The sequence below is a fragment of the Aotus nancymaae genome, unplaced genomic scaffold, assembly GCF_030222135.1.
Source record: "Aotus nancymaae isolate 86718 unplaced genomic scaffold, 86718_ANA_hifiasm-v0.15.2.pri h1tg000039l, whole genome shotgun sequence".
NCBI classification, from domain to species: Eukaryota; Metazoa; Chordata; class Mammalia; order Primates; family Aotidae; genus Aotus; species Aotus nancymaae.
The window spans coordinates 6,986,196-6,999,599 of NW_026988453.1; the positions used below are offsets into that span (position 1 = coordinate 6,986,196).

Genomic DNA, 13,404 nt, shown 5'->3' on the forward strand with positions numbered 1-13,404 from the left:
TTTCCCATCCTCCCCGCCTCCACCCCTCTTCACCCCACCCCCACGGCGCCTGCTCCTTTCCCAGCCAACCTTCCTCCCCTCCCCCACATCCGGTTTTGCTAATCTGGGGGAGCCCGGAGGAGCCCCCGAAAGCCGACAGTTCCCCCGAATCCCGGAGAGAGAACTGACACTAGATTGCTTTCTTCCGGGCAACAGTTTCTCTAGTTTAGAGGACCCTCACTGCCTAAATCAGACTGAGTGCCGGGCGCTGAATTTACCAACTCTCATTCCTCTCCAGGGTCCCACTACTTTGGAGCTTGTCTCAAACTCCACATACAGAAAGCCACCGACCTTATTCCGGTATCCTACACCCATTCCCCACCCTCATTACACTCCCACCCCCGGCCCTCAGCGTCGGAGTCAAGAGCAACAGGGACACTTCCGTTCTCCTTGTAGGATTGGTGAAACCGTAATGAAGAACACCCCCTAAACTCCCATAATCGGTGCGGATTCCTATGGGGAAGGCCTATATTGTTGACATCTTCGAGGCCTTGGTTCTGGACCTTGAGAAGGAGGCTGTGGAACTAGAGATAGCGATGCTTTTTAGGGTAAATGTATGTAGGTATTGGGGGAAGGGGAGGGATCACTCGAAAAGAAATGAAAGTGGTTTAAAGTTCATATTTCACTTTTTGCTGTCCATATAGCGTCCAACTTGTGAGTTACTTACGGGCTGTAAAAGCTTCTCCAGTCTAAAAATATCTGAAAACGAAACTTGGATTAACTCTTGATACAAACAGTGCTTTGAAAATGCAGCATTTAATTTTGTTTTAAAAGTTTATTCTCAAAGTATTTTTTTCCAGCCACTCACATTTTAAAACGTCGTATTACCTTTAGTTAGAACTGAAAGGGCTCAACTAGCATTTGCTGTGACCAGTATGCGGAGTCTGTGTTAGCTTTCCAGATTTGACTTTTTGGGTTGTATTGGCAAATCACAGTCTTAAATGATGAATGTTGAATGGTGCACTATGTTTTTGTTTAAATGAAATTTCCTGAAAATAGTTAATTTCAGAATTCAGGGAAATTTATGTCGCTATCATGAGGCATCATAAAAATATATATTTTAAAAGTTGAAAGCATTTCAAGCAGATACAGTTTTTGATGAAGCAGAAAGAACATGGATCTGAGATTTGGAAGACCTGGCTTCTAGCTGCTGCTAACCAACTCTGTGACTCTGGGAAAAGGGGACTCAGTTCACTTCTCTAACATGAGGACACTGGACTATTTGAATTCAGAACTTAGAAAATTGGAAGGAACTTTAAAACCCTCTAAGAAAGAGTTTGGGAATGTTCTCCATTGCTGTCACTTTTCTTCCAAAAATAACCTGGCTTGGAAGTTATTGGTCCAATGGGAATTTGATTCCCTGTAGAAATTGGAGAAAAGGTAATGCAAGTAGAGAAGAACAGCTGTGTTTCTGCTTGAGTAATAAATCCACTAACAGATTCTGGTACTAATTGTGGAGACATAAAGAGAATGAGTGTATGTACTTTAAGTGTACCAGTTTCCTCACTCTCTCCTGGCAGAAGATGCAGCACTTTTAGTGGTTCTGGGATTCTGGGATGTGTTCCTATTAATTCTAACACAGATGAAGATGTGGTAGAGGAAAAGATGGTAGCAGAAGGAGTGAATAAAGAGGCAAAACAGCCTGCTAAAAAGAAAAGAAAGAGGGGTTTGCGAATTAAGGGGAAAAGGCGTCGGAAAAAACTGATTCTTGCCAAAAAGTTTAGTAAGGATTTGGGATCTGGGAGGCCTGTTGCAGATGCCCCGGCTTTGTTAGCTTCCAATGACTCTGAGCAGGATGAAGAAAGTCTTTTTGAGAGCAACATAGAAAAACAGATCTATCTACCTAGTACTAGAGCCAAGACCTCCATCGTGTGGCACTTCTTTCATGTTGACCCCCAGTACACCTGGCGGGCTATTTGTAACCTCTGTGAGAAAAGTGTCAGCAGGGGTAAACCAGGTAGCCATCTTGGTACATCTACTCTTCAGCGACATCTGCAAGCAAGGCATTCACCTCATTGGACCAGGGCCAACAAGTTTGGAGTCACTAGTGGAGAGGAGGACTTTACCTTGGATGTGTCTTTATCTCCCTCTTCTGGAAGCAATGGAAGCTTTGAATATATTCCTACTGATCCATTAGATGATAATAGAATGGGTAAGAAACGTGATAAGTCAGCATCTGATGCCCTAAGGGCAGAAAGAGGGAGATTTCTCATCAAAAGTAACATTGTCAAGCATGCTTTAATTCCTGGAACTAGAGCCAAGACATCTGCAGTTTGGAATTTTTTTTATACTGATCCTCAGCACATCTCAAGAGCTGTGTGTAATATATGTAAAAGAAGTGTGAGCCGGGGTAGGCCAGGGTCCCACTTAGGGACTTCAACACTTCAACGACACCTGCAAGCCACACATCCTATCCATTGGGCTGTTGCCAACAAAGACAGTGGTGCTGTTGCAGATGGACTAGATGAAGCTGAGACCGAGAGAAGTGATCTCTTGAGTGATACCTTGCATGGAGAAAAGTCTACAGGCAGCCAAGATTTAACAGCTGAGGACCTTAGTGACTCTGATTCAGATGAACCTCCTTTGTTAGAGGTTGAAAATAGATCTGAAAGTCCTATTCCTGTTGCAGAGCAAGGCACTCTGATGCATGCGCAGGAGAGAGAAACAACATGTTGTGGAAATCCAGTCTCAAGTCAAATAAGTCAGGCAATTATCCAAATGATTGTGGAGGATATGCATCCTTACAACTACTTCTCAACCCCAGCCTTTCAGAGGTTCATGCAGATTGTGGCCCCTGATTATAGGTTGCCATCAGAGACTTACTTTTTCACTAAGGCTGTACCTCAGTTATATGATTGTGTCAGAGAAAAAATTTTCTTAACTTTAGAGAATGTTCAAAGCCAAAAGATCCATCTGACCGTTGACATATGGACCCATGACCCATCCACTGACTATTTTATTGTGACTGTACACTGGGTCTCTTTGGAAACTTCATCTTTTCTCAATAATGGCAGGATCCCCAATTTTAGAAAGTGGGCAGTGCTTTGTGTTACAGGTTTGGCTAAAGACTGTTTGATAACCAATATTTTACAAGAATTAAATGACCAGATTGGTCTGTGGCTTTCTCCAAATTTCCTTATCCCTAGCTTCATTGTTTCTGACAATTCCTCTAATGTGGTACATGCAGTCAAAGATGGTGGTTTTACTCATGTGCCATGTTTCCTGCACTGTTTAAATGTGGTCATTCAGGACTTTTTTTGTGAGCACAAAAGCATTGAGAATATGTTAGTGGCTGCTAGGAAAACCTGTCATCATTTTAGTCATTCGGTCAAGGCCCGTCAGATACTGCAAGAGTTTCAAAATGATCACCAACTTCCCTGGAAGAATTTGAAGCAGGATGAAACTGGCCATTGGATTTCTACCTTTTATATGTTAAAATGGCTCTTGGAGCATTGCTACTCAGTTCACCATAGTCTTGGTAGAGCCAGTGGAGTTGTGCTCACCTCCCTTCAGTGGACTCTAATGACTTACGTTTGTGATATTCTTAAGCCATTTGAGGAGGCTACCCAGAAAGTGAGTGTGAAGACCGCAGGATTGAATCAGGTGCTACCCCTAATCCATCATCTTCTCCTTTCCCTGCAGAAACTCAGAGAAGATTTTCAAGTCAGAGGTATTACTCAGGCCCTCAATCTGGTGGATAGTTTATCTCTGAAACTTGAAACGGATACCCTACTAAGTGCCATGCTTAAGTCCAAGCCCTGTATCTTGGCTACTTTATTAGATCCTTGCTTTAAAAACAGTTTGGAAGACTTTTTTCCTGAAGGTGCTGATTTAGAAACTTATAAGCAGATCCTTGCAGAAGAGGTTTGTAATTATATGGAATCTTCACCAGAGATCTGCCAAATTCCAACTTCAGAAGCTTCTTGTCCCTCAGTTACAGTAGGAGCTGATTCATTTACCTCATCTCTAAAAGAAGGCACCTCCAATTCAGTTTCCGTTGATAGCTCAGCTGTAGACAGTGTTGCCCTTGGAAGCAAAAGCTTAATGTTCCCTTCTGCTATAGCAGTTGTGGATGAGTACTTCAAAGAGAAGTATTCAGAGCTCTCAGAAGGTGATGACCCTTTAATTTACTGGCAGAGGAAGATAAGCATATGGCCAGCTTTGACCCAGGTTGCCATCCAGTATCTAAGTTGCCCCATGTGTAGTTGGCAGTCTGAATGTATCTTTACTAAAAATAGCCACTTTCATCCAAAACAGATCATGAGTCTGGACTTTGACAATATAGAACAGCTGATGTTTCTGAAAATGAACTTGAAAAATGTTAACTATGATTATTCTACGTTGGTTCTGAGCTGGGATCCTGAGAATGAAGTTGTTCAAAGCAATGAAAAAGAAATACTATCTTAATTTCTTTTTCTCCATTTAAAATAGGCAACTTTTTGCTGTGTTACTATATCTTAATAGCTATAGTTGTTAAATATAATCATTACTGTTCATAAACAAACACATCTGGGGAAACCTGAAATCACAAAAGGGCTGAAAATTCCTCAGAGGCAATATAATTTTGATAAAATGAAGATTAAATTTAAAGATTTCATAGCTATAATTCAATGTACTAGCACTTGAAAATTTTGCATATACCAATGAAAGATAAAAGATTTTTTAGTTTAAGAAAATATAGTGCAGCATTGAAAGGCCTTAGGCTTTCTGCCTGGTAGACTGAACTAGTAATTGGTTTTAAGTAAAATTTCCCCCACCATGGGAAATTGTATTGCTCAGAAATCAGTGAAATGAGAATAAAAGTACACTAAGCTGGCATTCCTCCTGCCCCTGTTTTTCTGTTTCCTTAAAAGCCCTGATGCTTAATTACAACTTGGCAAAAAGAAAACCCGTGAAATTGTTTTATATTTGGAAATTTCTAATTGCTCCTCATACTGGTCAGCTTTATAATTTCAAATTGTTGAGTGTGATAGTGTTACCCTTTATATTTAGAATTGGATCTTATATAAAAGGGAAATATTAGAAAACAATTAGGAAAATATACTTTTAGACTTTGAAATGCCTGTTTTAAACCTTTATAAAATAATATAAAAATAACAAAGATTATGTAGATACTTTAAAATAATTTATGGGTAAAAACATACTAAAACATTTGCAAGAATTGGAAAGGATTGAATGAGAATTGTAATGAAAGCCCTTTGAACATACTTGGAAAAATCCAGTAGACATTTCCCAAAGATCGTTTCTGTAATTTTAGGTAATCGATTTTAAAACATACTTAATGACCCATAATACCGTATCAACTATGCAGTTGTTTTGGCCATTGAATTCTCAATGAAAACTAGCAGTCAATATTTTTATGTGTTAGGAATCATTGGTGAGATGAGTTAATTGATCTCATTATCTTTAAAATCCCTTTCTACTCTGAAAGTATGTTTCTGTGATTGAGTAGGAGGCCAGAAAATGATGACTTTTAGTAAAAGTCTATTAAAAGTTTCAGACTGAATAACTAATGTAAGATCCCAATTTTTCCTTTTTTTCATTTTAGATTTGGGGATATTCCCTGCCCAAAAAATTCGTGGAAAATTGACTAGTATTAAGTGTGAGTAAAAGGTGTCCACTTTTTTTTAAGTTTTGATTTTAGTTTTGTCTTGGATAGTATTTGGCAAGATTTAGCCTAGAAATTATGTAGTATTTATTACATAAGAATCAAAATTGCTTTGTTACTGGGCTGGTTTCAGAGTTTAGAACTCATTTCTGTGTATCAAAATAGGATTTTTTTGTTTTTGTTTTTGATTTTTTTTTTTTTGAAATTCTTAAATGGTAAATATGCCATTGTGAAATGAAATCTCAACTCCAAAAGTTTACCCTTTTACTAACTGGAGTACATATATAATTATAAAGTCTTTAGCTGTAGCCATTAGTAGAAAAGAATTTGGACCTAGGCTGTATAAGCAAGCCTCTCCAGGGCGAATATTTAATGGCAAACCAGTGACACTGGTGTTGATATAAAATAAGAAATAAATTTTCCCTTAGATAAAGCTTTCTGTGTTTTGATAGTGCCAATTTAGAATGGCTATAATGCTGCTCTGCCTTCTACAGCTTGCTGCACCACTCTGTAGTTACTCTATTACCATACGCTTCTATCTTTTTTGGTTAAACACTCCCTGATGATGATGATGATGATATATATACATACATCCATAGTATACATATTGATAATATGTGTAAGGATTTACCTTCGTCTTTATTTTGTGGGCTGGGAAAAATTTAGTGTAACAATAACTTCATGATACTTTGGTATAAGATTAAGTTCTTTATTTTTATAATGAACCCAAATCTAAAGTCTTTTATAGTGTATTTTAAAAGGGGAAACTTATCCAAATGTTTTATTTCTACACATTTGTGTATATGTGTGTGTGTGTGTATAAGCCAGTTAGTATATATCTGTATGTATATTATATACATAAAACACTATATTTTTACATACAAGTATGCTTTTATTATACAGATAATAAAGATGGGGGAAGGTTTCTGTTTTTTTCTTAATAGGTGAAGAAATCTTGAAGACCAGAGATTGGATCTTACTGAATTTTGGTGGTTTTTTTTTTTTTTTTTTTAATTGTTCAGCTATGGAAGATGGATTTTCTTTTTTCATAATCCTTTGACTCTGAAGTTCATCTTTAAATGAACTGTTTTTTTGTTTTTTGTTTTTGAGAAGATAGCTAACCTTAGCTGTCTCCAATCTGACAAAGGTTATTTGAATGGACTTAATCTTCCAGTAGTTGGGAGATGTTTTAAAAACACATGCTGTGTTTGAATTGTGGCTGAGAGGTTTTCTTGGCAATGTGAGGAGGAAAATTTTTTCTGCCTCATTATTATTAATTCACGGATTGAGTGTTGGTTCGACCTACAGGAGTAATAAGATTGGAACTCAGTGAAGACACAGACGTTCCTGTTGAGAGCAACCAGCTAATGTAAGTGGGGAAACAGGCATGTTTCTTATGAAAGGAGTGAACATTATTGTCATTTAAGGGATAATTTTCATGGATCAGTAAGAAATTAAAAGGACATTGTCTAGACATTTTTGCTTTTGCAAAATTGTTTACAAACTTACAGTTTTGGGATGGAAACATATTTTTTCTTCCTTTCCTTTCCTTTCTTTTCTTTCCTCCCCTCCCCTCCCCTTCTTTCTTATCCCCCAGGCTGGAGTGCAATGGTGCAATCTTGGCTTACTGCAACCTCTTCCTCCTCAAGCAATTCTCCTGCCTCAGCCTCCCGAGTAGCTGGGATTACACGTGTGCGCCACCACGCCTGGCTAATTTTTGTATTATTAGTATAGAGTTTCACCCTGTTGACCAGGCTGGTCTGGAACTCCTGACCTAAGGTGATCCATCCGCCTCGGTCTCCCAAAGTGCTGGGATTACAGGCATGAGCCACTGTGCCTGGCCCATATTTTTTCTTTGTTTTGATAATATATGTACATTGTAAAAAAGGTGAAAACAATATAAGCAAACTTAAACCCTCCTGTAATTCCATCTCCTTGGAGAAAAGCACTGGATTATTTTGTTTTGTTTTGAAAACAGGGTCTTATGCTCCGTCACCCAGGCTGGAGTGCAGTGGCGTGATCGTAGCTCACTGCAACATCAAACTCCAGAGCTCAAGAGATTGTACTGCCGAAACCTCCTGAGTAGCTGGGACTACAGGCATACACCACTGTACCTAGCTACTTTTTAAAACTTTTTGTAGAGATGGGGTCTTCTTGTGTTGCCCAGGCTGGTCTCAAACTCCTGAGTTCAAGCAGTCTTCCTGCCTCCGCCAGCCAAAGCGTTGGGATTACAGGCATGAGCCACTACGCTTGGCCTCCCATTCCTTTTTAAATAACGATCCTAGATGATTTTATAATCAAGTTCCAGTAATAAACTCATTGGGATTTTGACTTGAATTATATTCGATATGTGCATTATTTTGGGGAGAAGTAACTTACTTAATCCTCTATTCCATTTATTCATCATCCAGGTCTTGTGTGCCTTAGTAGTTTCATAGTTTTCCGGTTTTATTTTTAATTTAATGTGGATCTTGCATACTTCTTCATTTTCTTCCTGCATGTATTTTGTGTGTGTGTGTGTGAATGGTACTCTGCCATCATCTGAATAATTGCTGCTGGCATGAAGGAAATTTACTACTTCTTGTAGATTTATTTCATATATATATATATATATATTTTTTTTTTTTTTTTAAGATGGGGTTTCACTATGTTGGTCAGGCTGGTCTTGAACTCCGGACCTCAGGTGATCTGCCCGCCTTGGCCTCCAAAGTGCTTGGATTACAGGCGTGAGCCACTATGCCCAGCCAGATTTTGTATTTTTATTATTTTCAATTTGTTTTAGTTGATTTTCTTTTTCCTTTTTTTTTTTTTTTTTTTTTTGAGATGGAGTTTCACTCTTGTTGCCCAGGCTGGAGTGCAGTGGCGCAGTCTCAGCTCACTGCAACCTTTGCCTCCCGGGTCTAAGTGATGCTCCTGTCTCAGCCTCCTGAATAGCTAGGATTACAGCTGTGTGCCACCGCGCCTGACTAATTTTGTTTTTTTAGTAGAGATGGAGTTTCATCGTATTGGTCAGGCTTGTCTCAAACTCCTGACCTCAGGTGATCCGCCTGCCTCAGCCTCCCAAAGTACTGGGATTACAGGCATGAGCCACTGTGCCTGACCTGTCTCATCTTTTTAAATATATGTTTGTAATTTGTGCCTTTTTTTCTTTTGAAAAAATTGAGTAAATGTCCTATTCATTGAATATCAAGAAATATTCGTTATTGATTATAAGATGTGGTATTGAGGAAATCACAGAATCAAAATATGATATAGTAGAGATTTTTTTTTTTTTTTTTTTTTGAGATGGAGTCTTGCTCTGTCACCCAGGCTGGAGTGCAGTGGCGTGATCTTGGCTCACCACAACCTCTGCCTCCCAGATTCAAGTGATTCTCCTGTCTCAGCCTCCTGAGTAGCTGGGATTGCAGGCATGTGCCACCACACCTAGCTAATTTTGTATTTTTAGTAGAGATGGGGTATCTCCATGTTGGTCAGGCTGGTGTTGATCTCCCGACCGTGAGCCACCCACCTCAGCCTCCCAAAGTGCTGGGATTACAGTCATGTGCCTACCTTCTTTTCTTCACTTTTTAACCATTTTTTCTTTTTTGAAATCTTTCTTTACCCCTTTTACGCTATTAAATATAATGAGTTTCCTAATGTTAACTCATTCCTAGTTCTAGAATAAACCTTTTTGATTATGTAGTGTTTCTTTTATTTGTTTATTTATTTATTTATTTTTTGAGATGGAGTCTCACTGTCACCCAGGCTGTAGTGCAGTGGTGTGGTCTCAGCTCACTGCAACCTCCACTTCCCAGGTTCAAGCGGTTCTCCTGCCTCACCCTCCCGGGTAGCTGGGGCTACAGGCACGTCCCGTCACACCCGGCTAATTTTTATATTTTGAGTAGGGACGTGATTTCACTATGTTGGCCAGGCTGATCTCAAACTCCTGACCTTGTAATACACTTGCCCTGGCCTCCCAAAGTGCTGGGATTACAGGCGTGAGCTATCACGCCTGACCTTTTTATTTATTTTTAATTTTTATTTAGAGATGGGGTCTCACTGTGTTGCCCAGGCTGCTCTCAAACTCCTTGCCTCAGTTAGTGATCCTGCCAAAGCTCTGGGATTACAAGCATGAGCTACCATACCTGACCATGTTACTATTTTAATATATAGCTGGTTCAATTCGCTAATGATTTTATTTAGGATTTTTTTTATCTGTATTGTAAATCAGGTGTCCAAAGTAGTTGTTTTAAGCATTTTTAAAATTTTTATTTTTTTATTTAGAGAGAGTGTCTTGCTCTGTTGCCCAGGCTGGAATACAGTGATGTGGTCAAAGCTCAGTGTAGCCTCAATTATTCCTGGGCTCAAGTCTTCCTCCAGCCTCATCCCCCTGAGTAGCTGGGATTACAAATGTGACTCACTATGCCTGGCTTTTGGTAAAAATATTATGACTGTTTTTTGAGTTTGTAATATATGTGGCACAAAGTTTTGTTTTAGACATAGAGTCACGCTCTGCCTCCCAGGCTGGAGTGCGATGTGATCATAGTACACTGCAATCTCAAACTCCTAGGCTCAAGTGATTCTTCCAGCACAACCTCCTGAGTAGCTAGGACCACAGATGCATGGACCATGCCCAGCTAATTTTTTTTTTAATCTTTTTTTAGGAGGGAGACATGGTCTCACTATGTTGTCCAGGCTTACTTACTTATTTATTTTTTTGAAAGTGGGTTTTGCTGTTGCCCAGATCACAGTGCAGTGGTGTAGTCACGGCTCACTGCAGCCTCAACCTCTTGGGCTCAAGCAATCCTTCTGCCTCAGCCTCCTACTCCTTTATTTCTTTACTGGAAATAAAGGCATGTGCCACCATACCCAGCTAATTATTTAAATTATTGTAGAGACGGGGGTCTCACTCTGTTACCCATGCTGGTCTCGAATTCCCGGGCTCAAGCAATCCTCCTGCCTCAGCCTGGCAAAGTGCTAGGATTACAGGTGGCTCACATGCCTGGCCTATTTTGTTCTTTTTCCACTTTTTTTTTTTTTTGAGACAGAGTTTTGCTCTTGTTGCCCAGGTGGGAGTACAATGGCATGATCTTGGCTCACTGCAGCCTTTGCCTCCCGAATTCTAGAGATTCTCCTGCCTCAGCCTTCTGAGTAGCTGGGATTACAAGCATGCGCCACCATGCCCAGCTAATTTTTTGTATTTTTAGTAGAGACAGGGTTTCTCCATATTGGTCAGACTGGTCTTGGACTCCTGACCTCAGGTGATTTGCCCACCTCGGCCTCCCAAAGTGCTGGGATTACGGGCGTAGCCACTGTGCCTGGCCTCTTTTTCTACTTTTATTGAGTGTTTTTTTGTAAATTCTTTTTCTGAAGTTAGACTACTTTGAATATTTTTCAAAAGTACAAGTATATAGGTGGTGTACTTTTTGAGAATTTTTGTGTCTAAAAACTTCTAAATTCTGAGCTATCCATGAAATGTAATTTGAAATTCTAAATCTAAGGTCATAATTTTTAAATTCTGGATGAATAGCATTTGTCTTTTGCCATTTAGAATTTCAGGTGAAAAGTCTAATAATGTCAGGTGTGATTTTCTTTCCTTTGTTGTCAGTCCTATTTTTCCTGGAAGTTTGTTTATTTTGTCTTTTCTATTGGTCTTCAAAAATGTCACCATGTCTGTATATAGTAGAGATGCCTTTAAAGAAAAGTTCTGCCTGGCATTTGATGAGCCCCTTTAAAGACTCGAGTCCATCAAATTTAGGGAAATGTTCTTATATTATTTCTTTCATAATCTCTACAAATTCCATTCCTTTTTAGAATTTCTATTTATAGAAATTGAGTTTTGTGGAATTACTTTCATTTCATATGCAATTTCCCTCATAGTGACATGTGTTGGCATTTTTGCTTTGGATTTTTGGAGATGTCCTGTCAGTGATAGCTTGTAATTCAGTTGTTATGTTTTTCATTGGTGTTTATTCTGCTCTTTGCTCTGCTGAAATCTGTTTTTGAGGGTAGGGGCTGGAAATTTGAGTTTTTTTCTTTTTTTTAAGATGGGATTTCACCATATTCGTCAGGCTGATCTTGAACTCCCAACCTCAGGTGATCCACCCGCCTTAGCCTCCAGAGTGCTTAGCTTACAGGCATGAGCCACCATGCCCAGCCTTTTTTTTTTTTTTTTTGAGATGGCGTTTTGCTTTTGTTCCCCAGGCTGGAGTGCAATGGCGCGATCTTGGCTCACTGCAACGTCTGTCTCCCGAGTTCAAGCAATTCTCCTGCCTCCGCCTCCTGAGTAGCTGGGACTACAGGCATGCACCACCACGTCCATCTAATTCCTTCTTAGTTTTTGAGCCGGTATTTGCTCTTGTTGCCCAGACTGGAGTGCAATGGCACGATCTTGGCTCACTGCAACCTCTGCTTCCTGGGTTCAAGCAATTCTCCTCTCCCTAGTAGCTAGGATTACAGGCACATGCCACCGTGCCAGCTACTTTTGTATTTTTAGTAGAGATGGGGTTTTACCATGTTGGTCAGGCTGGTCTTGAGCTCTTAACCTCAGCCTCGGCCTCCCAAAATGCTGGGATTACAGTCATGGGCCACCACACCCAGCCCAAGTTTTCTTATTTTTTAAGCTTTGTTTTCTTCCCATTCGTTTTTTCATAGTGGCATGTTATTTGTAGCAATGCTATATCCTTTAAAACTTGCTGAAAGCATGAAGATTTAAAAATAATGTCTCCTTTTTCCTACATTAACTTCTAGAATGTGGGTTGAGAAAGGTCCAATTATTTTTCTTGGCTTCATATTTTCAGTTATTTCTGTTGAAAAGTAACCAGATTGACCGGGTGCGGTGGCTCATACCTGTAATTCCAGCACTTTGGGAGGCTGAGACCAGTGGATCACTTGTGGTCAGGAGTTTGAGACCAAGCGGGCCAACATGGTGAAACTCTGTCCCTACTAAAAATACAAAAATTATTTTGAAGCCACTTCAAGTGCTAAAGGAGCAAAGAAAAAAGAAAAATTAAAAAAAGAAAAGAAAAGAAAAAAAAATTAGCCAGCGTGGTGCCAGGCGCCTGCAGTCCCAACTACTCGGGAGACTGAGGCAGGAGAATCGCTTGAACCTGGTAGGCAGAGGTTGCAGTGAGCCGAGATCATGCCACTGCACTCCAGCCTGGCTGACAGAACAAGACTCCATCTCAAAAAAAAAAAGGGTAAACTTTCCTCCAGTTACCAATAACGATCGTCATTTCTGACTGAGACCTCACCATAAGTACCTTAAGTACCTTTAAATGTTCGTATGACTTAGCAGCAGTTTCTTCCATTCTTCCAGGCCTTTTCTATCAAGCATGTCAAAGCTCTTCCAGCCTCCACCCATAACCCAATACCAAAACTACTTACATATTTTTAGAATTTTTTTGGTTTATGTTTTTGTTTTTGTTTTTACAGCAGCAGTCACTTTCTGGTATGAAACTGTAATGGCTGTATATTGTCACATTATATGAATATACCATTATTTTTATTATTTATTTATTTTTGAGACAGAGTCTTAACTGTCGCCCAGGCTGGAGTGCAGTGTGTGATCTCGGCTCACTCAGCAATTTCCATCTCCCGGGTTCAAGCAGTTTCCCTGCCTCAGCCTCCCGAGTAGCTGGGACTACAGATGTGTACCACCATACCTGGCTAATTTTTGTATTTTTGGTTGAGATGGGGTTTCGTTGTGTTTCCCAGGCTGGTCTTGAACTCCTGACCTCAAGTGATCCACCAGCCTCCACCTCCCAAAGTACTGAGAT

General features: G+C 39.8%; 2 protein-coding genes across 2 annotated transcripts; both read left to right on the forward strand.

Moving 5' to 3' along the window:
* Nucleotides 1-599: 599 nt before the first annotated feature.
* Nucleotides 600-5,122, forward strand: ZBED6 (zinc finger BED-type containing 6). The gene has a single exon (XM_012459401.3). It carries the CDS (start codon nt 1,510-1,512, stop codon nt 4,444-4,446), a length of 2,937 nt encoding a protein of 978 aa, XP_012314824.1. The 5' UTR covers nt 600-1,509; the 3' UTR covers nt 4,447-5,122.
* A 989-nt stretch (nt 5,123-6,111) lies between these two features.
* Nucleotides 6,112-6,210, forward strand: LOC135268217 (uncharacterized). Its single transcript, XM_064360262.1, has one exon. It carries the CDS (start codon nt 6,112-6,114, stop codon nt 6,208-6,210), a length of 99 nt encoding a protein of 32 aa, XP_064216332.1.
* Nucleotides 6,211-13,404: the final 7,194 nt, after the last annotated feature.